The sequence below is a fragment of the Apodemus sylvaticus genome, chromosome 8 (assembly GCF_947179515.1).
Source record: "Apodemus sylvaticus chromosome 8, mApoSyl1.1, whole genome shotgun sequence".
Classification (NCBI taxonomy): Eukaryota; Metazoa; Chordata; class Mammalia; order Rodentia; family Muridae; genus Apodemus; species Apodemus sylvaticus.
The window spans coordinates 92656644-92682900 of NC_067479.1; the positions used below are offsets into that span (position 1 = coordinate 92656644).

The 26257-nt window shown below is 43.2% G+C and overlaps 1 protein-coding gene across 1 annotated transcript in view; it reads right to left on the reverse strand.

Moving 5' to 3' along the window:
• Cacna2d3 (calcium voltage-gated channel auxiliary subunit alpha2delta 3) overlaps positions 1–26257 on the reverse strand; it is an 827632-nt gene that overhangs the window by 201619 nt on the left and 599756 nt on the right. Inside the window, exons 15-17 of the mRNA XM_052190624.1 lie at positions 10460–10531; positions 9163–9243; positions 3312–3386 (exon numbers count right to left, since the gene is read on the reverse strand). Coding sequence (XP_052046584.1) covers positions 3312–3386; positions 9163–9243; positions 10460–10531 — 228 coding nt within the window. The remainder of the gene's footprint in view (positions 1–3311; positions 3387–9162; positions 9244–10459; positions 10532–26257) is intronic.

The window sequence follows — 26257 nt, forward strand, 5'->3', positions numbered from 1 at the left end:
CAGCTGTCTGCTGCTTGCTGCACTGCAGAGCCCAGCCAGGGCAGACCTCCACACGAAAGCCACTAGTGTGCTAGCACATGCATAGGCTCTTGTTACAGCCTTCAAAAGGGACACTGAAAATAGCCGGGTTGAAGGGCCCTTTCATTCATCTTCTGACATGACTGACTACATGTGAGGTGGGCCAGCAGGAAGGGGATAGAAAACAGAGAATGAAGAAATCAACAGGACACCTGAAACCAGGACACTCACAGACACATCCTTATGTGGCTTCTAGTCTTGTTCTCAGTGTGAATTGAGAAACAAACAAAAGAATCCTCCCAACAGACACACACACACACACATACAGAGAGAGAGAGAGAGAGAGAGAGAGAGAGAGAGAGAGAGAGAAGGCTCACATGGAGCTGCATAGCACAGTTGTTGTCTGTACTTTGGATTATAGTGGGCCAAAATTATTCTTCAACAACAAGAAAATAGTCTGGAAAACCAACAAATAAACAAAAGCTATGTGTGTACCCACTGTGCACATGGGCCATTGCCAATATTTACTTACCAGGATCATCTTCTGAAAAATCAAAATGTGTTCTGCACATGCAGGAATCATCTGGCACTATCCTTCCCAGTCTTTTAAAGTTGTCAACCCACGTTGCTGCAGATCAACACAGCGAGGACAGATGGGACGTTGAGATAACCCCCATCACCCCGTGACATCCTGGAACCCACAGCACTGCAGGACCCCCAACTTAACATTCTCAAAGATGGCAAAGCTGTGATGTGTATGCTATGGTTAAAACAGTGTTATCAGGGGGAAGGTGGCTCTCAAAAAGGCCACGTGCGTGACTCAGGCAGACAGCTGGGATGAGGAAGGACTTCCTGGGTAAGATAGATTTCCTTATACTTAGTGGCTCCTTCACTTAGAAGGAGAATGAGGAAAAAAATCTCATGTAGAGTCATCATATATAGATAGGCTTATTCATGTCACCCCCAATGGAAGCATGCCCTAAAATCCTCTCCTCAACATCTGATGGCTTCAGAGTCAGTGACAGATGAATGGGACAGATGGCCCATTGGTCTGGCCATGCCTTATCATGAGTCAGTTGCAAAAGATGCATCTGGTTTGTGTTTTGACAAGTGAGCTGTAGAGTATTCTCTTAGACTACTTCACATATGGAAATCTGACCCTGGCTGGTACTTCTGAGAAATCCACTCATCCCAGCATCTGAACATCAATAGGAATCGCAATAACTTGTATGTGTGAGCATTCACATGAGCAGAGTCAAACAGTATTGTTCAAAATGAACTGCTCTTCCAGCCTTCCAGATGCCTTCCCAGTAGACATAGATACAACAATGAGCTATTTGCTATGTAACTGGGAGATATAAATGGTTAGGGGGACATGGGATGGATAGTCTTATAGAGGACAGCTAATCCCACTGCCTTAGAGGCAAGGAAACCACCATGATGATCTGTGTGATCTGGTTCCATTTCCTTCTTCCTTCAAAAGCTGATAAATAGGAAGTTAATTCATTCCCTGGCAGAAGAGTCAGGTTTGATCATGCCCCTGCCTCTGATCTGCTCTAGTTTGGAACATATAAGTACCAGGAACCCATGCTCAGGCACACCAAACTCATTTGTATGTATTTATCTGCCCAGTCAACAACCCCACTTGACATCTTGGGTTGGGTGGTACCATAAGCTTTTTAGACTAAAATACATCTTTAGACTTAAATATTTTTTTAAAATACCGGTGGCTTTTTCAATCAGACATTCCAAAAGCTCAGTTATAATTGAAATCAGTTGACCAGTTAATTTGGTTCTTTACACATACACAGACACACAGATACACAGACACACACACATACCCCTCTCTCTGTCTCTCTCTGTCTCTCTGTCTCTCTGTCTCTCTGTCTCTCTGTCTCTCTCTCTCTCTCTCTCTCTCTCTCTCTCTCTCTCTCTCTCTCTCTCTCTGTGTGTGTGTGTGTGTATGGGCTGCCATCAAGCATCACCATCAGTTCCATCTGAAAGTGAGCAGATGGGATTCATGTGATGTGGTCATGACTCCATTAATACCAGGGCGATTAGAGCAAAGTTGGATGCTGATGATGGGGCTCTCACATGGACAGTTTCTAAACAATGATGCAAGTGAGAGGAGAATGGGTCCCCACAGCGCTTGGCTAACAAGCATTTGCAGAGTTCTCTGCTGCTATGTCCTAATTGCAATGAAAGGGACAGAGACTTCTATAGGCAGTACTGTGCATTTATGTGCCTCTGTGTGTATGTGTGTGTGTGTGTGTGTGTGTGTGTGTGTTGCCAGAATAATGACCTACACATTTTCAACTTAGAAAGCCCTCTTAATACCCATATCTTCTTTAAAATGAGCTGAAGGCACATAAATCTAGGGAGGTGTCATTCTTGTAATACATTTTAATTAGCCCAGGATAGCAGACAATGTCACCCTCCCTCTCAACACCACCATTGGAGACACTGCCAGTGTGCTAGAGTCTCTCCTCCTCTCCTTCCTTTTCTCCTTCCTTTTGCATTATAGTGGATCTAGGATAATCAAGGCAAGTGCTCCACCGTGAGTCACACAGTCAACCCTTTACATGCATTATCTTTCTACTAAGTTTCCTTGAACTTGTGATGCTCAGTCACGGCCTCTTCTGAAGAGCCTGTCTGTCCTCTGGGAGAGAGTTCTCACTGTTTTCTAGACAAGTGCTCTAGGCAACTTCTTCATAAGGTTCTAACTTCATGAGACAGACCACAGACTATCTGAGACTGGCCTCAGACCACTTTTGGACAAAGGAAAAAAAAAGGCAGTGTTTTCTGCACTCAGGGACAGAAAACAGAGAACAATCTTAGGTGTTCCCGTTTATCTAGAATAGTGCTGAATAGCTTCTATGAACACTGCATTTCAGCAATGTAATTGGGAGGTACATCTTAATGAAGTGGATTTTCAGAGATCTTATATCTGACTTATTCTATTTCCAGTAAGTCAGTCTAGGGACTAGATTATGACTATCTATTATAATGGATTTCAAACTGTATGGAATTAAAGAAAAATTAAATTATGATAAATGTCTACTAATATAAATGAATGTATTCAGATACATAGGGCTTTCCATATAAGAACATGATAGAAACTAAGGTTTGTTTGTTTTTTTGTAAATCACTGATGCACTGTGAGTCAAAATACTAGTTTGAAGCTAAGCAAACAGCCTCTTTGATACTATGAACCAAGTGGGTTTCAAGTGAAAACTGCTGCCAAATATGATCTCCGTGGAGCTGAAGAAATGCAGGAATAATGCTTCTCTTACCAGAGGCCTGAGCTCCGGGTGCGTCAAGATGTAGCCATTGTTCGTGATGGCAAAGGCGTAACCGTGAATTCCTAACTGTAAGGGGAAAGCAAAAGAAAAAAAAAGAAAAAGAAAAAGAAAAAACCTTCATTAACTGACTACTCCCGGGTGTATTCACAAAGCACAAAGCAGCCTGACCCGAGTAATTTACAGCTTAAACTTGGCATTCATAACCCTTATCAGCACAATATTTCATTAAAATGAATCCAAGGCACTGATCCTTGACATTTGGTGGAAAGGCAGGGCCTGTCACAGAGAAGCTGGGCAAACAGCACAATTTGAAATGTCACAGCCTCACGCTGGTACCCTATGGCTCTATTTTTATTTGTTTAAAACAAAACAATTACTATTTTAGAAAAACCAATGAAGTCGTGGTTATTTCTGGAGAGGGGGCGTATGTCAAGGCAAACAGAGCTCTCGTGGGTGGAGTGTCTGCTCCCTTATCCAGAGAAGGGAGAGGAGAGGTACCCCACCTGCCTCCTTCACTCCCCGGGCTGCCTCTTGTCCCACACTCACAGGTGCCACTTTTGGCTCCACTCTCCTGCCCTGTCCCCTCTGTAATCCTTAAAAAGTGTCCTGTGCAGTCCCATGCATGGACTGGCCGATCCCTTGATATCCTACCCTTTTTCTTGTGGGTCCCCAAGCTTTTCCAAGCCCGCGCCCATCCACACAAAGCCTGGGTGAATTTTTCTGCAGAGCCTCTCGCTGAACTTATGTTTTCTGACTACATGGGACTATGGGAGAGAACTGGAGAGCAATGGAATGTTTTATTAGCTTTAAAAAAGTATGTAATCAAATTTAACACTGCACTTATTTAAATAATAATCCCAGCTTTTTGACAATATTTCTATTACACACTTGACTGCACCCATTGGCTACAATAAATTTACCTACAAATCATTCATGTATTAAAATGGCCTCTGGCATAAAAACCCATACTGATCTCTCTCTAAAGAAAGAAATTGTAACCCACTTTTGCCAGAGCAGTGAAAAGAAAGAGAGGAGAAATTTTTTTCTCTCTTTTTGTCTGAGGGATCATTTCACAGTTCTGAGTCCCTACTTATTGCTCCTTTAAATTCCCTGCCACTTACCGTCTTGAATATGATACTATTAAATGATCCAGACAACAAAGTTTACAAACCAGGAGTGACCCTGTCTGCTTGTTAGCTTAACGTCAAGGTGATGTGAAATGAACTTCAGAGAACTTAACACCAGCAATTAAAAGTTTCCGTTGCATTACATAAAGCAAATATGCCTGTGGTCGTCAAGGGCGACAGACGTTTCTCCCGGACTTACCTTGCACAGAAAGTCTTAATAACATTCTACTTGACTCTAATGATAAAAGTATATTTCATTATGCCTGGAAAGATAAACCCGAGATTTCCTATCCTTTGAGATGTATATCGTCTCTTTCATCTTGTCTCCTGGAAGAATGTCAGACAGTCAACACTGCATTAATTATCATTATTAAGTCTTGGTTTAATAGGGGCTGGAAGGGTCAGGAAAGACTCTGGGAGCCTGGCTTCTTCCATTAAAGGCCAGAGTGGGGTTTGACTAGAAATTCAAACTCAGCATCAGACCAAACACATGGGGTTTTTATAGTCAGCTAATGTACTCAGTCTCTTCTAACATAGCTGACTGAGCCTCTCCCCTCACTGTGCTTGTGGGTCTCAGGAGAAGGTAGGCATGAATGCTCTGCTCTTGCCTTGCATAACACTTTATAAGTGAGAACCGTCACCCATGAGGGCATCAGTTATTAAATGCTCGCCTCCCTTCACCAGAATATAAGAGCCATGAGGGCAGAAGTCAGAGTTTATGCTTAAAAACAACCAGAGAGGTGGATGAGCTGTGTAGCAGGGAGGGAACGCAGGGAAAGAAGCAACGTGAGAAGAAGAAAAGAGAAAGGAAAAAAGGGAAATAGACCTTGGCAAGGGTTTACAAGCTGAGCCCTCCTCTCTACTTCCTCTCTTGGAATACCGGGCACCTGGCCTTTGCACACCAGCATCCTCTAACTGACCACCTGCTGCCTCTGCTGCCTATTGCCCGCTTGTGCCTCAACCCACTAGACTCAGACTCTACCCTCTCAGACACCACAGCTCTTCTCCGTACTCCCTGGCGGCCTCCTGACAGCTGGAGGCTATGGGATTCCCATTTTGTCTCTCCCTCTCTTATGAACCGACAGATACTTCTTCCTCTCTACTTCCTTAGCTGCCAGACTCTACCCTTTTTCTTCTGCTTGTCATTCTTCAGGCCCTGGCTCTCCTTCAGACCCTGTTCCCAGTCGTTCCTATTCCAACTTAACTCTACTTTCCCTCCATGAGCTTCTGCAGCCATTTCTATTGGTATTCCAAGGGCTCTGCTTCCTTGTGCTCTCCCATTCAGAGGAAGTCAGTGCATCCAGCAACTGTTAGGTCTTGGTTTCTCACCTGACAGAATAGTGTCTTTCCAAATTCATTCTGTTGTTTCCTCTGGGTGAGTGGCACTAGCATTTCCAAGACCCCCAGCTAGAAACCAAAGCATCTCCTTAGCCTGTTGCCTTTACCCACAATCCTCCAAACCAACTAATCATAACATTCAGTTATGTTTTCTCTGACATTCCACAGATGCAACCTTTCTCCTCGTGTCGTCGTCATGATATTGCTTCAGTTTCCAAAAATGGTTTTAACCAATCTCTAGGTCCCAAAGACAGACCAAAGTCAAAGGCAATTCTGACAATGCTTTCTGTGTGAGACTTACAGAAAACCCCTTTTGTGTGTGAGACGGGGATAATACACCAATCTGTCTGTGGCTGGCCCCTAAGTATCCACACTACCTCTTTTACCTGCTGCCCCTCAATATACCTGGCATCAGAAATCCGCTGCAGTACCCTTTCCTACATAGGCCTTTCCTTGGGTTCCAGCCTGAAATATCCCCTTCACCTGAATTCTTACCTACTACCCTTCCAGCCTCAGACATTTCCTGACTGTTCTTGCTTCCCTCATTTCCACTCCATTTTTATAAACCATGAGAATATTTTCATTTCTACCTTTATGCAAAGGTAGAGTATTCATAAATATTCTACCTATACCTTCTTGCTTCTCACCCCTACTGAGGTGTCCTTCCTTCCTCTGAGTTGCTCTAAAAAGCATCCAAGGCTGTATCTCTCCTGGGAGAGGGAGCTGTTGGTAGGAAGGAGCTACCACACTCAGCTTCTGCAGGTTTTAGTGCCACATCAGATCACGGCAGGCACTCAGTTAAATCCACATGTGTTTCAGGCACTTATCACTTTATTCAAACACTATCTAGATGATTTTAAAAAATGGAACCAAAGTAAACACTAAAAATGAGCCAAAAAGGAGCTGATCTACTGCAGCATACATAGCCAGGTCTCCTCAAACCTGTGCCTAACTTTTCCTGACATTCAGAAGCTATGGAGTTAAACTCCATCCTGGGAGGACATTCTGAAGAAACTGCACTAGAATGTTGTGCCTGCTGGTTGGTGACTCTTGGAGCTCATTGGATACAGCTCCAGGAATAGAGACTGTAGACGGATCTCTCTGAGAATCAGAACTTCATAAAATGACAATAGACAACGTTTGGTTTTGGCCACAAATCAATATGCTGACGAAATCCCTAACTCTCATTTCACTTGAAGCACAGCCAGTCTCCCTGTCCATTTGCATGTTCAGTCCCGTGGAGTAACAGGGAACAGATTGGACATAGGGCCTTCCAGCACAAGGAGCTGCCAAACAGGCCCTGGATCCACAGTTCGCTCTCCTGCTCCCCTGGAGACCAGGAGCTGTGCAGCCCCCTGTCCCTGGGAGAGGAGCATGTCCCTTCCAAGCTGAGAGCCTTCAGGCTAATGAAGTGAACCCAATTATAAAACGGCTCGTTATGGTAACAGAGGCCATGGTGTCTGGAAATTATTGCTGGGGTGTCTGGAATTCTTAATAAAAATTATAGGAAGTCTGATGGCTTGCGGGGAAATAGATGAAGCTTGGGGAGAAAGAACAATCCTTGGGAAAATCCCAAGAGCTAAGAGCTGACATATCTTTGTAAAGTACTAACCAGGAGGGCCAGTACAACCTGGATCCTGCTCCCCGGAATGTCTACTTCCCTTCTGTCTCTAGCTCTACCTGATCAACATGCACACCTTTCCCAAAATTCTTCTTGGGAATAGAGGAGGGACAGATGCCTTAGGTCAATGTGTGCCACACCGCTGTCTCTAGGATCCCCACCAGGCTCAGGGAGAACACAGAACACATTCCCAAGATGCTGGTTCATTCCCCCCGCTGCTCCTTCCTGGTCTCTCATCATGTCACAGTGTTCTGTTGATTTCTTCCACTGTGAGTGACGTTGAAAAGGCAGCCATGCATGTGGAGGACTTTGGATGACACCAGCCACATAGTAAGAACAATAAACATACTGGTTTTTTTCACTATTCCTATGGTCTTATTTTAACTTCATTTTAACAATCATGATAATTGCCTTCATCATTCCTAGTGATATTGGGGTCCTAGAGACTAAAATCATGGCTTTCCTACTTGCAAGCTACAAAACATGGTAGAATGTTTAAACTTTCTGTGTCCCATTTTTTTTTGTTTTGTTGGGTTTTTTTGCAATAAAGTTGAGGTAAAATGATGCCTACCTATTATTAACACATCTTCACCCATTTCTCCAAAGAAGACATTTTGAGAAACTGACCCTGAAGCTAACTGTTGACATTCCATTTTTAACACATTCTTTCTTGACTCATTTGGTACATTTTTGAATAGTGACCTAGAACTTGGAGTTCTACATATCCTCACTGACACCAAAACTTAAAATTGATTTGAAACACTACAAGTGGATGCCTTCCATAAGCAGTAGGCTCCTGGTTATGGGTGTCAAGGTCTGGGGATTTCAACAAAAGTCCTCTCTCTTCAGAAGCCATGAAGCCTTCCTCTTCCCATGCGTGACTTTCATTTTCTGAGGGGCTATCATTTTTTACTTATTGATTATGTGAGGCTGGATCAACTAGAAGCTCTACTCTGGCTCTGGAAACATAATCCAAGTTCTGAGAGTCTTGGTAGAAGAAGGTGGATATCCTCTCCTGACAACAGTAGAACTCTTACTATTTTCTTGTTTTACCAGGAGGTCAGCAGGGCTGATGCCTGAACCAGCCTCAGCAGACTGGACAAGGAAGCCAATCAAACAGCCTGGCAGTGAACCCCAACAGATTCCTAGCCTGGCCTCACTCTTCATAAAAGCAGCGGGAACATTTGCCAACCAGAGTCAGCCCAAGGCTGGGTGGGCCAGCTAGTCTAACTAGGGACTGAGGAAGAAAGAAACAGTGAAGGCCTGGGCAATGGGTAGAGCTCTACAACCAGTGGGCCACCAAGACATTCAATGTGTTCTGCCCTTTCCCCACTCAGGGACCCTTTGGCCACTTCTGTGTGACTTGAACCTTGGGTGTTCTGGCCCCTCCCCATTTGTTGAGTTGTTCTTCTCTCCACCAGAAAATGAGAGTTTTCTTCATAGGAATTAAATGATCCTCTAGACTATCTCTTGAAAGGCTGGTCAATCATGTCAACAATGCAAGGAAAATACAAGGACCTCATCAAAACTCAGTGGTTTCCACATGAAACCTTTACACTGATGTTAGAAGAGGCAGGAAAGAAACAATCCATATTAACTAAGATAAACCCATCAAGGAACAGTACAGACAGTACACTGGCAGGCAATAGTCTATGATGGCAGCATGGAGAACCCAAAAATCGGTGGAGTCTAGAGCCAGACTATGAAATCAAGGATTCTTGTCCCTTTAGCACTGACCATAATGAACTACTATTACCTTGTATTTGGGGATGGTCTTCAGAAGCTCTTTTACTGGGACATCTGTGCCAACCACACCCAGAAGAATGCCCTTTGACCTCTGTAGAAAATAGACATTAAGCAGAATACAATAGGTTACTGTCTGATGCCTTCCCTGACACCACTAACTGAGATCTCCACAGACCTCATTTTCATTCCACTCTCCAACTGAATTATAACTAGTCAAGAAGGAAAATGTTTCTGACCTAACAGCAGCACACTGGCGTGGAGACATTCTAGTGTTCGGCTTCTATCTGAAGGCTGAAGCACAGTGTGTGGTGGCCCAGAAGTTTCATGTCTAAGGACTCAGGTTATGAAACAGATTATAGTGGCATCTGTTTTATTTGCCTGGCATATACTACCATCTGGTATCCACAAAGAAGATGCCTAGTGGTCAGGGAGAAGCACCTTTTTGTTATTTGTTTGTTTGCTTGTTATGTTTAATTTTTAGCAGCATGACAGAACAAGGGTCCCAATTCCCAGGGCAAGAGGCCACTGTGATTTGTTGAAACTTCCAATGACAGAAAGGCCAGTAGGAAGAATATACAAGTGACTGCTGTCTATTGCTTCATGGTTTTGTTGGTGGTTTTAATAGTGTTCTGACAAACTTACACTCACTCAACTTCAGAATCCAATGGCAGTTGGAAAACGGGCCTTTTGCAGATACCGTAGCTAAAGACCTCCAGAAAAATCATCTTAGATTCATAGTTACCTAAATATAGTGACTGGTCTGCTTCGGAAGAAGAGATAGGAAGGTAGACAGAAGGACACATATAGTCGATACAATGTGGAAAGATGCTGTCATGGACCATGGGTGCTGGGCTCCCACAACCAAGAATAACAAGAAAGTATATTTCCCTTGTTCTGTTAGAGGGATCACGGCTCTGCAAACATCTTGATTTCAGACTCGAAAGACCCACAACTATTTGGTATACCATGCCACTTTGCAGTTCCTCTGTTCCAAGAAATTAAAGAAACTGAGGAGAAGTACAGCCACCATAATCAAGAATTGTTTGGGAATTTTCCTCCTCTAGACATGAGTGTCTTAGAGAGGGGCTAGAGATGCTAACACCTCTGGCCGTCTCTCATTTACACTGGACTCACTGGTCCTCACAGTAGGGTGAAATAGTAAGGATAAACTCACATACAGTAGCCTGAGGAGGAACAATGAAGCCATTTTTTTTGCCCTAAAGCTTAGATGCAAAGATATTTGAGAAATACCCACCCACCCACCCCCAACCCCCAGCACCAGGCAGATGGCACATTGCCATACTCACAGTTTCGTTCTGCTTACTAAACACAGGCATGGCCACTGTGGTCATCAAGACGAGGCCCTGGTCATCAGCAAGCTAGAGGAAGACAGAGAAGGCAGTTATTGGACACCCTGTGGATGCACCAGTGCAGAGGCCTCCTGGTGACCAGTGCATCTTTTCTAGCCGAACACTGCTGAGAACGAGCCCTTGGGATCCTCTGGCAGGGAGTGAGCATGGAGCTTTCTACCTGATCTGCAGGCCAACAGTCCCCGGCCGCAGCTGGAAACCCAGCCATGCCAGTCACTCCAGCTGACACATCTGCACTTGCAGCTATTTTTGGCCTCAGAGGAACCTCATTTGGATTTCAATGATTTGTTTTATTACAACACATCCATTTTACTGTTTCATTCCCCAGACATTGTTGTTCAGTATGTGTGCTAATAAGGCTTCTGATAATGCAGGATCAGAAACCTCCGACATTTGGGGGGCAGGGAGGGGGCGCCCTCAGAAAATGTCCTTAGGGGAAACAGAACCCGGAAACTCTTATTCTCCCTAAGGCAAGACAGTCAAGCCCCTTCACCTCTTCAGATTCCTGAATGCTAGTCCCAAATGGAAAGGTAATGAATGAAAAGACAGCTTTAGCATATGACCCTGAAAATCACCAGTAAGAAGTTAATCGCTGCTTCTAACGAGAAAGGACTTCTGAAATAGGATGCAAACTTGTAATGCTTCTAGCCTCATACAGGCACTGTGAGACCTCTGGGCACATCTGCTTCTTAAGGAAGAAGGAATTCTGCCTCAGTTTGCCTTTGAGTTCAACATCGAAACATTAACACTTCCTGGGATGTTCAGGACACCAATCTCCACACTTACATTCTTTAATACAAATCTTTCTGCACATATAAGCATGCATGTATATATTTATATGCCAGTATACATTTACACATAGGATATCTTTATATGCTTATGTATATGCACAATGTATTATACATATGCTTTCTCTATAGAGGCTCTTTCATTGTTCTGTCTCTTCTGAGGTCACTGATGAATATGCGTGTCACCCAGGTAACTTGCAGGGCATGAGAATAAGTAAACAAATTATTTTCTAATATTAATAACCAAACTGTGTTAAGTCAAGATAAAATTGACGGTTCTTGTTGTGCCAAGAATCAAGTCAGCCAGTATATGCAGCACAGTAATTATTTCAACTTCTACTAAGACTACTTGGCATAGCATAGCATGGCGGTCATTGGCGACTCAAAAGCAGAAGCAGCGGGAGTAAGCGGCCCTCTTAGCACTCTTTAGTCATCCCATTTCACAACTCCTTGATTAAACCGCGCTGCTGCACAGCAAAGCTTGTTTGAGCTGATCCATAACCCTGGACAACTTCCACTTTTGCAACTCAAATCAAAACTTCAGGCAATGCCAGCATGGATCGCGATGAAACCAAAACACGGCATTGACAGTAATAAGAAATGAAACTTTTCCCCTGCAACCAGTAAGAGTTAGTTATAAATCATTAGTAATTGTCCTGGCACAAAGGCAAGATCGGGGGAAGGGACTTCCAAATGTTAAGTCAGAATAGAAAGTCAGTGTCACTTAGGGCAAAAAGAACAGAATCCCCCACTCCCCCCCAAAAAAACAAACCTAAAACCAAAAACCAAACCAAAACCAAACCAAAACTCCTTATACTATTGCATTTGTACTAAAGCCACTCATTACCACTCTAGGTAAACAAAAGAAACACAGTAAGTCCGGGTGGGGGGGGCGGGGCAGAGTTCACATGTGGGGCTGTGGGGCTATAATCTTGTATACTCTTCTGCTAAGAGTTGTAACCCACTTATAGACCAGCTTGGCCAGAACTCCAACCTGCAGGCTTCCTCTGTAACCCAGCTCGCCTCATAGCCACGAAACCCAGCAGAAACCCAGAAAGAGCCCTGAACGGTATTACAACCCTCACCTGCCCCTCCATCAGCCCCAGTCTCTGAAGTTTAGCTTCTGTGCATCTGAAACACTTCATGGAGGAGAAAAATCAATCTGAAAGCATGTTTGTATCACAAGCTCTTTAGGATCAAAAGGCATCCTGGGCTCCTGTCACAGGGAATAGCAACCCATGGCCACAGGTTTTTATCTAGACCTCTAAGCAGAAATTATGCAGCCACCAAGGCCTGAAGTCCCCAAGTTGTAGCTGCTGCTGAGGGAAAATCAGTGCCTAGGATTCATACTTAAGGCTTCCAAGAGAAACACAGATACAGAATCTACACTCATTTTCCAAAAGGAGTAAGAGATGGAGGTCACCAAGTTCCACCTCAGCAAAATCCCGTTAACTTAAGTCCGAGTGAGAATCCTAAAGTGACCCGCTGCTCAATTACACTTTCCCAAGCTCTGAACAGCCCCTGAACTTCTCAGCTATGGTGTGCTGTCATATAATAAGTGTATATTATTCCATATCCTTCATTTCCTATGCTACATAATAGGGACCGTTCTGGAATCAAAGGGAATGATGGATGATAATGCTGAACATCTGGTTCGTAAAATACAAACTTGCTCAACAGATCGGCTGCTTCCTGTCGGCTTTCCAAGCTAACAGTGTGTGTGTGTGTGTGTGTGTGTGTGTGTGTGTGTGTGTGTTTATGAATGTGCATTCAGACTCATGGGCGAGCTCTGGGCGGCCATGCCAGGCCTCTCCTCCTGGTCGTCATCTGTTTCCATGGGTGGCACCAACAGGAAGGTGGTCAATGTGGAGGGTGTGGCCCCAGCAGCGTCACACACCACCAGATCCCCAGTTCACTGCTGGCCTGGTCATTGCCCTGCATCGTTTGCATTCAGAACTCCCCTCAAGCATCAGCTGTGTGCAGAGTCCTCTGCCATGTGCTATGAAGATAACTAAGCACAAGACAGGCCTGTTTCCACCCAGGAACCCCGGGCGTGCTTACAGAGGCAGAAAAGCCAATGAGACTGATGGAGGAGGTCTGCATGCCAGACTGATGGAGGAGGGCCTCAAGCCAGACGGATGGAGGAGGTCTGCTAGGGCCTGGCATGCCAGCCTCCTGGAAGTGAGCTAGGAGCCCGCCTTCTTCCTATCCAGCTTAGGTCCAAATGGCCATCTTGTACTTACTGAACTGAGTCACAGGAAAATGTCAGCTACAAATGCCCCCTGAAAACTGGCTTAATAAGCAGAGAGCAATTTCCTACTTCCCTCCATCTTCCCCCTAAATTATTGATACATGCTATAGTACAGAGGTAGAAGTTTAAAAACCGCCCTTTTCTTCCGGAAGACAACAACCCCTTCCTTAGATAAATCCCCTTCACCCTTTCCAGCTACAGGTTGTCTGTGACAGCTGATGCCTCTCACCTTGCACACACAGCCAGGTGACCAACTGGACGTTTTTTGGGGCACATGCATACACCATCTAGGCTGTAAAAATTGGTTTATTAATTGGACACATGATTTGATCTGTATTCCCTGGGATGTTTTGTCTTTTTTTTTTTAATCTCAGGCTTGTGGAAAGATTATCTTTCTGTTGGGTGATTATAAGAATCAAAGTGTGGTGCTCATGTGTCCTCACCACAAAAAGAAAATGAGGAGAGAGGGGGGGGGGAGGGGGAGAGGGAGAGGGAGAGAGAGAGAGGGGGGAGGGAGAGAGAGGGAGAGAGAGAAGACAGGGAGAGGGAGAGGAGGGAAGGAGAGAGAGAAGAGGGAGAGAGGAGAGGAGGACAGGAGAGGGGAGGAGGTAGGGAGAGAGGAAAGGGGATAGATGATAGAAGAGAGGGGAGAGTGGGGCTGGGAGATGCAGGCAGGGAGAGAGTGCTAGAGAGTAAATGGAAATGTCAAGGGAGCAGGGCAACAGTCTCTAGATGCCTTTATCCCTAGGGACTGTGTTTTATGACGGGTATGCTGTCCTTAAGATTTTATGAAAAATCTTCATAAATAAGAGCTTGGCTGCTTTGAGATCATCAGTAAGAAGCTGCCATCTTGGAAGCCTCCTCTGGCCAGCCAGAATGGATGTGCAAACACAGGCAGAGCATGAGGGCAGGCCTGGAGCTGGTGAGGTGAGTGTGGCCTTCCATGGGGACTGGGAACAGTGGGGGCTCCCGATTCTGAAGGACATTTGTCTGCCTTGCCACTTTAAGACGTCTATTCTGAGGAAGCTGATCAGGTGGTGGCAGGACGCTCTCTTTCTCCTGCAGCTGGATGCCCTGGAGGTGACAGCATGCCCCCCTGGTGGACTGGGCATGGAAGCCAGTTAAGAGGAAGCTGCTTGCAGCACATTTGAGGACGGCCTGGTTGGTTCAGCAGAGTCTTCTGCCAGATCTGCTCAGCCCTGGAGGCTGAGACCAAAAGTGAGGGCTGTGCACAATGGCAAACTCCACTGGGAAGACTGGCTCTTGCCAAGGGCAAAGGCTAATTCATTTACTCTCCTTCAATATACTGTTTCTTCTATAGCTCACTTCTCCATTTCTCTGCTTTGCTTATTGAAGTTGATCAACACATTGACTAGATTATCAGAGTGTATGGCATACATCTATAATACTACCATACATAGATTTTTATACAGGGGTCTAAAGCCAGGGTTCCTGTTTCCTATAACACCTACAATTACCCACACTCAGCAGTCTGTAAAAAGGACACTGTTGCCATCTAGTGGTGGTCCCTGTGAATTGCAGGCACACTGCCCTAGGAGATAAAATGCCATTTGCAAAGTATGAGGTTTTCCAGTAAAAACACATTTAAAAGGCAGTCGGTGTCATTTAATAGCTACCTAGTTGAAGCAGAAGCTGCATTAACTATTAGTTCTGTCAAAAACATTCGCCATGACAGGAAAGGAATAGTACTAAGAGGTAGAAAAACACAGCTGTGTGCACCCTTGAATACCAAGTGAGGCATTTTGAATGGAAAATGACAGATTATTTATTGGTGTGGAGTCTGGGAATGCAACCAGGGAGCCCAGAAAAAGCCAAGTCCTTTAAGACCCACCTTCTCAAATGCAGTGTGTTCACGGGGCAAGTTATCTTTCTCATGTTCTCGCCTTGGGCCCATGAAGTCTGGGTACTTAGGGGTTCCCAGAGGCCAGGCTCTGGGTAGTACACAATGAAGGGAATTGTGGACAGGGCAAAAACATATGTTCCCCATGTTCTCCATTTTGCCCTACTAAGAAAGCTCCTGAAAGTCACTAAAAGGTATCCTATGTAAGTTAGAGCCCAAGAAGAACAGAGAAAATGGGTTGAGCGAAGGGGGTGGGGGGAGGAGGGATGGAAGGAGGTGGTGCAGTTATGTTGAAACTCTTCACACAACCTGTACCTCCCCCATTTAAATCCTTAAACAAAAGAGAACCCCTGTATGTCAGTCACCTGCCACTGCCCCCAAATATGTGTACCTTCTACTCCACAACCCAATGGCACAACTGTCTTTAATGCCAAAGTAGGATCTAGGGGGAAGCACCTAGGGTTAGGATTAGGGTTAGGGTTAGGGTTAGGGTTAGGGTTAGGTTAGGGTTAGGGTTAGGGTTAGGGTTAGGGTTAGGGTTAGGGTTAGGCAGACACACTCAGTGCAGACATGGCCTTGGTGAAGACACAGGTGTCCTCCAGTTGAGCAGGGCTATGAAAATTCATTCACGGGAGACAGTGACGCTGATGCAGCCATGCTCTCCGCAGGAGACAGGATCAAACAGTTAGCTGGGTGCTAGCACTGTCTGGCTCAGGCTGACTTTCCGCTCTGCTCTCCTAATCTTTGGTTTGCACCTTCTGACCATATTCTGACTGAATAGGGGCCAGTTTTGACATACTCGCTGTGAACTGCACACTTAAACGTTGATTGGTGAATGTTTTACACGGCAATCTAAAAGGCTTTTGGAAATGGCAAGAGCAGGGAGTCGTTTGTTTCATTAGCGGGCGAGCACAAAGACTCTCCCCTCCCCATGGTGAGATGGGGATATACACACATGTTCTGAGGATACTGGGGGCATTGAAGGCGGCATGGTCCTAGGCCATCCATACATATTTATAATGAACTGGAAAAGTCATTTTCTTGGGCATTTGTGTTCTAGTTCCAGAAAGCAAGTTCATGTGTGATCTTTCTCAGATCCTAAAAGAGCATCTCACATGAAAATCTGGGTAAATCCAACATTTGGAAAAACAAACTGAGTAGCAGAAGTATACATGTGGTGTGAAACTATTTGTCTAAACTTTTAAACACATGCAACAGTGGTGTCTGTCTGTTGTGTAGATACAGACACTTACAGAAGACAATCTGCACCAGCAAGTGGGACACTTACATTAGCGGATATCAGAGATTGCAACCCAGACATGCATCTGCAGAAACTTGACAAAGGGCTCTTTGCAAAGGTGCAGATATATGCCAGGCTTCCCCCAAGGAGCAATGCGGTTTCTGGGAGCATGTGCTGGGGATAATAGGGACACCCCTATATCAGGAAGAGGAGAGGAAAGAGAAGCGGCGAGACCTGAGGCAGACAGGCTGGGTGCTCGTGGCTCTCAGAAAGAGCCAGGATTTCCCAGAGGAAGACATCTCTAGCTAAGATGCCAGTGAGAGTCAGAATGCCCCACAGACAATGGTCTGCCATGGCAAAGCCTTCAATTTTCATGAGGTTTCACGCCATCAAAAACAATGCACAAATCCATAAATAAAACTCTGAAGCAGTCATGATAACAAATTTCAAGTCTTAAATCTGAATGGCAAATGTCTCCGTGCCTTTTTTTTTTTTTTTTTTTTTTGGAGTTCTTGTCTGTATGACTGAATGTTTGCTCAACAAGGAAGCTTTCCCTAGAGCCTCCTCTATAGAAAACACTACATAAATAAAAGTGCTTGGTAGCATATACTTGTGGTGAAAATTAATGCTGCCAAGCTAAAAGGGAATTATTTAAAACAATAATAAGTCATAAGTCCTGTGTTTAAATCCCTTTTTACACAAAGATAAAGAAAAAACTGTTACAGCAACCTTGGTAATACACTTGCACTGAAAATGCTGTCAGAATACAGGTTTCATAGTCCAGGTAAAACATATCATCCTCGACTATTAGTATTTTTAATGATCTTTAGGGAGAGGAACACACACAGGCAGCTATTTCCTTTCTTCTGGTGCTTGCAATTAAGAACACCAAACTCTGTTTGGATTTCTGTTGTACAAGGCATTTTTCAACATTTTTGCAAGATGCCCTTATCCTAAATAATATATGGCTCTTGCAAAAGGGAAGTGGGAGAATAAGATGTAAATGTGAAATAAATAAACGTTAAGCAATGTTTCCTCTCATTCTGCCCTTGATTGTCTTGGTAAATTATAGTCTTTCAATACCATAAGCATGATACTTAAATGTTAATTTGCTTTTGTCTAAGATGGTTTCTGGGTTTGCTTTTTTTTAAAAAAAAAAAAAAACTGAATCGCTGTTGCTTGCATGGGAGATGCTAAATTCTGTCTAGTCCTTGCTATAATCTACATTCTCTAACTACAAAAGCAAGCACAGCATCCTCTTTGAACTTTAGGGGCGTGTCCTAGAAACTTGATTGCTGAAGTTGCTTTGTTTCCTTTCTGTTTTCAACAACCTAAAGACAACTTCGTAAATGATAATGCTGAATGAGGAGTGGAAACATCTTGAAGATCTTGAAGAACAATCTAGAACTGCTCATACAAGGAAATAGCTATTATTCAGTAAAATGCCAATGCCATCTCTTATTCCCAGTGACTCTAGGATAAAAGCCATTAAGCAGGGAATATAGTTTATAAGCAAACATTTCAATAGCATCAGCATGTTGTCTTTGACCGGGAACACATCTATAAATAAATCTGTGGTCAAAAGAACACTACTGATTAACATCTGATTTGCATATCTGAAAGCTGTCTTGGAGACTGCTTTGTTTGTTTATTAGGAGCGACCTGCTTATTTCCAGAGTCCCCAGGAATGAGGACAATGGGAATGATCACGGAGCATTGGACTTGGGCCAGTATTCATGATGAGCCTGACACACAACCGACCCCCCGTTGTGGCCAAACATTCGTAATTTCACAAACGTGGTTTAGACACCTCCCAAATAGATGCCTGAAAATACAGCCAACAGTTGGAGCTTTGGGGCCCAGGGACAAAACCTTCCCCTTGTTTAAAGACCCCCTGAAACGTGGCTTCCTCCATAAAACCTTCCCTAACTAAGTGGAAATGGGAACCAGATGTCCTGAAACTCCACTACAAAGATAATCATATTTACTCTACAACCAAAGATACCATCTAGGCCCAAATCTGTGCAAACTGTTAATACAACTAAGTCTCTGAACACGATGGCTAGAGGAGACACGGGAAACTGTGTATAGCCTGAGAACTCTCAGAGCAGAAAGAAAAGGAAAAATGTCTCCTTTTTCTCCAAGCTTTTAGCATCGAGCCTAATACACAAGAAGTGCTCAGTAAATGGTCCTTGAATGAATTTATTCCAACATCATCCTTTTGTTTATTTTGTATAGCAGGCTCAGAGAGGAAAGGAATCATGTGGAGTTCGTTTCAGAACTCAGACAAGACGTCTGTGTACATCGTCCTCCACCACGTGTGTTTAGCCTGACAAGAAGGTCAGTGTGGAGCTGGTACCTACACGCTGTTGTGACTAGAAGTAAGCAGGGCGTGCTCTCCAGCCTATGCCACAGCGATAAAGAAAACAACTCTCCTTTTAAAACCAGCTCAGTGGAACACTGTGACGTCAGACAAACAGACCGTGGCTCAACATCCAAACTCAGGTTCATTCTGTTGAATCAGGGGCACTCATTCATTCTTCCATCCCTGCCTCTCTCCCCCCTCTCCCCATCGGCTTAGTCCCCTACCTATGCATCCATCCATGTACACCCACTGCAGTGCTTTATGTGTACACAGTCTTAAATCTCAACATAGCACATGCCTTGTAAATTACCTGTGCCCATTCAACATGGGATGAAAAACAGCGCTAAAATAATCAGAAGGCAGTAGAGCAGTGGGTTGAGATTTAACCTGCGTGTTTCTAGAGACCATGTACAAATTATTTGTAGTGGTGTAAAATGTCATGTTTTACCTTCAGGAGCTTAGAATAGAGCAAAGGAGACAACTAATAAATCATCCTTAAAATATAAATAGCCCATAAGAGTTCTGGAATGATTAAGCAGAATTATCAAGGAAGTACATAGGATCATGCTTAGGGCCTCTGCCATATTTGGCCGACCCCACAAGAACCATTCAGGTTAAGAGGGAGGCTTGTATGCTCCTAGTGAATTTGAACTTAGTCTCTACATTTGAGGCACCTTAAAAAAATGAAGAGTATTTTTTCCTCTATTCCATGTCAGAGCTAATCGAGGTTCAGGAAACACCCTGGGTAGTAAACGATGAACAATGCTTGTTAAGGGAGCTTGGGGTAACGGAAGGGCGCAATAGGGAAATAGCTGATGTGGAGGAAGGGAGCCAGGACAGAAGGAGAGCTGCTTCAGTGATACCCAGCCTTCAAATCACCCAGTGCATCCCAGGCCTGGGCAAGAAGGAGCGCCTGTGACGACGCTTGTGAGTCAGCAAGCGGGTCAAGTCTCTGAGCCATTTCTGGAAAAGGAAAATCTGTAGCACGGCATTAGTCCTTGCCTGACACTATTCTACCTCATGAAACTTGGTTGAGTTTTTTCCAAATCCTCTGAGTTCATCAGGATGGGGTAAACATCTAGCTTTTGTTTTTTAACTCCACGGTGTGGCTTTAGGGAACTGTATGACTTCCCAGTTTCCTCCAAAGTATCTTTTCAGTAGGATCCTTTGCCATGGTGTCTCACCCACAGCCGTCTTCATTCTCTCAAATGACTGGGCTATCTATATCAGTTATCCAGGGGCCCAAGAAGGAAAGAAAATGACCAGGAAAATGACTGGACAGATGAAGTATGACCAGACTCCATTGACAGATTTGTAATAAAATTTATAATAAAACTGAATGAAAATTAGATTTATTTTATAGCAAAAATATTTCTAGAAGAAGTAACGGTAGGATTTCCTATGAATGACTAGTTGGTGATGTCTCTGGAATCACTGGGGCCTTTATTAGGTTTATTTGCATATAATAAATGCTCTTTCTTCTATGAGGACCAATGAAAGCAGATTAAAATAATTGGTAGTAAATATATACTGATTTGATATCATCTTTCAAGTATGGTTTTCAAACCAATCACTGAGTTGTATTGATTTTTATTTGGTCTATATGAGAATGGTCTTTGTATATTCTCTCTCTAATGCAGTCAGAAAAATTACACTCCTTATTCATACATACACACACACACACACACACACACACACACACACATACACACACACATATGCATGGTTTAATCGTTTCATTAAGACATTCTATATAGTGGTCCTTTTAATGGCACATCTTCCATGACTAGACCAAAAAGCGTAGCTCATAAACCACTTTTTCAGAAAATGCAACTAGCATATTATGTGGTGGATATAGGAGTTCCAAGTCTATCAGCACACAGAAGGGGCTTCAAACAGTAATCTAGTTATTTGAGTTTAAGATTTCATGTGAGCCAATAAAAGCAACCCCTGGAATTGCATCTGCAAGCAACCCCTGGAATTGCATCTGCAAGCAACCCCTGGAATTGCATCTGCAAGCAACCCCTGGAATTGCATCTGCAACCCTGGGCATCGGGAGATGTCCTATCAAGCTTGCTGATGTCATGGTATTGCTATGGTGTCCCTGTCCCAAGTCACTAAGATAGTTTTTGTCCCCACCATTGGTCTCTTTTCTGAACAGGAGAAAAAGGTGTTTGCATTCCTCTGTGGATGGGAACACAACTCAAATGAAACAACTCTGACAAATATTATTCTTTATACTCAATATTCTTTGACTTTCAAAGGAAAAGGCATTTCTCTTGTTGAGTGGAGGAAGCTTTACCTGGCACCTCTAGAGGGTCATATTTCATCACTGTGCTTGATATAAGTAAATAGAAAGCATTCACATTTTTTAAATATGTAAGAATTTTTGAAATCAGGCTTTGATTTCCTTAGATACTTAAGGGCTAAGTTGGGGGACCAAAAATGTCTTGAGATATTATGGTTTTGAAATTGATTTCTGGGTTTATGCTTATCTAGTCTTGGTGCTTATCTTAAAAAAATCATCAAGTTACATTAAACAGGGTAGGGTATAACTGGAGTTATCAATAATGCTGTGACTCCTGCGAGGGCCAGCTATATGTCTACAGTGTAATAGAGCTCTTGGGGGCTGGGCCCTGGGCAAGCACTATACATATACCATAGAAAGTCCTATAGATTGCTATTACCTCACCCTACTCTACCATGACAATGAGAAAGATACTGTGCCCTGGCTCCAAGGAAAGATGTTTTAGGCTGGAAACATGTATCTTGAAGCACAAGGCAGGGTATCTACTTCTGCAGCAAGGGTATCTATTCACTTGTCTTTTGGTGAACACAGGAAGAGGGACTACCCTCTCAATTCATTTTCCAAATAGTAAACTCAACTTTATTTCCTAGCTTTCAGCCAAGTAGCTCTTCCCCCAACTCAGAGGAGAAATGAAACTTGACCCCCCAGAATGTAATAATATACCTATCATTGCTAAGCTCAGCTCAGTTTTCCTCTAGGAATCTGCTATGAACTAGGCTTAGGTTGACTGTCTTAGTAAATGATTTCAGTTTTCAGCCAGAAATAAAGACTACTAGCAAACACAGGTATGTTTAGAGTTGCCCATAGGAGGCAGCCCACTATAACCCTTCTGAGTCTAGCTGTCTCTACCTTGAAACATTATAACATCAGAGTTTGGGATTTTCACCCTTCCCTTTTCATCTGAAGAAAGTTAAACTTAGATGTTAGGTTAACTTCTGTCACTCTTATTCCATCTAATATCCCACTCTTAATATATTTAAGAGGCTGGGGAGATGAATCACTGGTTAAGAGTACTTGTTTTGCAAGCATGAGGACCTGCATTCAAACCTCCAGCACCCACGTAAAAATGCTGGACATGGTCATATGTGCCAGTAACCCTGGTGTTAGGGAGCAGAGACAGGAGCAACTGGGAGCTAACTGGTCAACCAGTCCAGGTTCATTAGCATCCCTGTCTCAAGAGAAGATAATCAACATTCTTTTCTGATCTCTGCATGTATTACATCCTACCTCTCCCTCTCCCTCCTTCTCCCCTTCTCTCTCTTCCCACCCTCTGTCTTTATACACATACACATATCACATATTTAGCAAAAAGTAAAATAAGTATATTAATATAAATATAATTAGTACTTCATTAAAATAGTGCTTATTTATAAGATTAAAAACATATAAATGTATTAAGGGGAAACAACAAATCCTTGCTTTCCTACCACCAGAAAGTAGCTGCTATTAACCTTTTATTTTAAGTTAATTTTCAGTGCTCTTAACATCTCATCTTTTCTAACTTTAATAACTTGGTAGCTATTTTCCTATTTTTGAACATTTTGGCACTTCTTTTCTTTGTTATAAATAAAATTGTAAGTCATGGGTAAGAGCTAGAATCTGAAAAAGATGAGATTATTAGATCATTGTGTGCACGCATGAAATATTTTGACAGACATTGGCAATACCTGTATGAATAATAGCACACATGCTATAGTACTTTTAATTTGTATCTTCATTAAAACTCAGGTTTTTACATTTTTTTAAGCAAGTCTACCTAGTGGGAGATGAAGCACACTGAATTTGAGCACCACACATTCACAGCACAGATCAATCACAGAGTAGGGCTTGGCCCCAGGAAAGGCATCAGCCAAGATGCACTTGCATGTGAAATTTGTCAAGTTCTCTTCCTCTTCAGTATCAGGGCTAAATCCATGGGCTACTACAGACACACACAGATTGATGACAGGACAAAATATCAGTGACCACCATGACTGAGTACCACGGTGTCATTTAGACTTCCATGGCGTCCATCACAGTGGCCACAGGACAAGCTGTCTATACCTGCTCTATTTCCACTTCACTGGTCCTACTCACAAACAAAACTCTATAACACAGACTAGTCCATGGGACTACTATTATCATCCTTCCAGACTGAGTTAGGTTCCTATAAAATAGCAAATGATTTGGAGAGGAACAAGGTTATCAAAATAAGTGATAATTACTCGCATGAAAAGCAAGTAGGGAAAAAAGCCAGAAGCAAAGGTAAGTAGTTACCACATGGCCACTACGTCCATGACTGCATCTGCAGAGCTTGCATGCGGCTGCCATGGACACTGAACTCACCAGAACTGCAGTTCTACTAAAGAGCAGCTTAGCAAACTTTTCTTTTTTTTTCTATGTTCTGTCACAATTAATTTAACAGTTCCATGTATGGATCCTAAAGGTGATACAGAAGGCCAAGCAAATGTCTGCAATTGCTGAGAGCCAATTACACAGAAGAAGGAGGTAGGCCACAAACTACATGAGTGAAGGAATGAAGCGGGAGAAGAAGAGAGAGGGAGGGAAGGAGGGAGGGAGGGAAGGAGGGAAGGAAAGAAAAGCGAAAGGGAGGGGGAAGTTAGAGAGGGAAGAAAAGGGGAAAATAGGCAGGTTGGACTTAGATAATTGAATAAAAATATTCCCCTGAAACACAATAAAAGAAAACCTTTAGATAAATTAGTGCTTTCATTTATTCCCCCAACTATAATATAAGTACACAAAGGAAGTGCAAATGGATTTAGGGCTCCATTTACCTTGGTGCGAGGGGAGATTAATAAAACAGTTTATCCTGAGAGAAAGACTCAAACTGGACCTCCATTTAAGGAGCTAATTTATGCAGTCCCTTATACAAGTTAAGCAGTGCAGCATATCACAGCAGGCACAGAACAACAGATCTTGAACCCTGCTGCGTTTGTTCAAGAAGGCAAGTTAAGCTATTCCTAACAGGAAACAAAACACATGGCTGGGCCATTAAACCAGGATCCTTTGGCCACACTGTGCAGCCCTGAATGCATCAGTTGCTGTTCCAAACAGGATTAGAGATGTGATTTGCTTTAACTATGGTTGGAAGAAAAATGTTTATGCCCTCTCAGAATTCTCAGGCAGATAGATATTAACTACTATTCTGCCAGGCAAGGTTAGAGCACCCAGGAAGCTGCCAAGAAATGGGTTTTGGCAAATTCTGAAGCTGTATAAATGTAGGGTCCAAGGCAGTAGTGTCTGGACAAGGTACCCACGCAAATGGTCAAGTTTAAGCACATCTGACTAGACACTCAAGGTCATAACACACTGATTGAATCAAGCACACAGCTTGAGCTACCATGAGGCTCTTCCAGACAGAATGAAAGCATGGTCTGTTCCACAGCCTGAATGGGCATTTAGAAACAGCTTTGGCTGCTTTCATTATGTGACCATTATAAAATGCAAGCTCTCATCTATTTTTCCCCAGAAGTAAAAATGAAAGTATAAAAGAAAATAAATGTTTTCAAAGGCAAACCTTGGTCATGTAGATCTCTTTCCTTAGTTCCACTAGGAAAACTGGTTCATTATCAACCAGTGTGAAAAGACACATGGGTTAGAAGGTGTAAGACATACATAGTTCCAAGAATTTGTGGGTTCCATATTTGGTAGAAATTGACAAAGTTCTTTAGGCTTATCAACAACTATTGCTACCCAAATGCTATATAAAGGGTTAAGATGTATAAAGCCAAAAACTAGTTTGAAGGTGCTTAACTGTTACAGGTTAAATAGATAAATGTCATTTTCTCCAATTGCTGTTCTGGAAAACCATTATGATAGTCTAGAAGAGGCGTATTAGAAGTCCGTCAATGCTGAAATCATGAAAAGCATAACTTAGACACAACCATCATTGATGTCTAGTACATTAATTACAAGAAGGGCATTTAAATGGGATATTTTTAGTTGTAGACAAGCCAAGAGATTAAAACAAGCATGTTTACAGAGATGTAACTATTTATAGAGAAAACAATTGTAGATGATACGGAGGTACATTCAGTATAAACACAGACACCATATGGTCCAATGCATGTGTTCATGACCTCATCAGAAAAGAGGGCCAAAGACATAGTGGCTGGTCTGCTTCCTTTCAGGCACAGAACACCAAACTTCTGTGTTAGCAAAGAACGTATCATAGCCATGTCCATGGTAGCCAAACCAATGGGTAATGTCAACAGCACCTGGAAGACATCTCTCAAAATAATGAATCCTGAATGTCTTTGATTTATTGGTGTTCCAGGCTCAATCTCCATTTCTAACTATTTGGATCATTTATAACTATGTGAGGTATACCCTATAACTGCAGAGTAGCTAATGAGGCATTTAGGGTGCTGTGTGCCCGTTGGATTTGTTTGTAACCTCTATCTGTTAGTGTTGAGTCAAGATCACAAAACACATGCAGGGCACCAGACCACTACCTTGCACATAACTGTTCCCTTGATCAGCTTTGGGGTGTCAGGGACCACATGAAATACTTGTTGAAACTCTATATGGTGTTTCTTACATAAGCTACCTCTGTGCTAGACAGAGATAGAGAAACCATCCTTATAGCAAAACCAAAAAGTGGTCTGACATTCTCACTAAATACTGATGAGTCCTAGGAGTGTAGAGAGGCTAGGTAACACGCCCACTGTCATAGACAGATAAAGCCTAGAAAAAAAACCAGCAATGGTCCAGAGGTGAGCTTGGACATCTGAATGAAGCTGGGGCTTGTGAGACTCTCTTCCTTCCAGCCAAGGTACAACTCTAGGGACAGGGAAGAAAATGAACTGGGGGACATCATGACACACTATTAGATTAAGAGGATACACCAATCAATTGGATACTCCCTTCTAAACCCTGTGGTCCAGATAACTGAGGTTTATACACAAAGTGTTTCTCCAGAG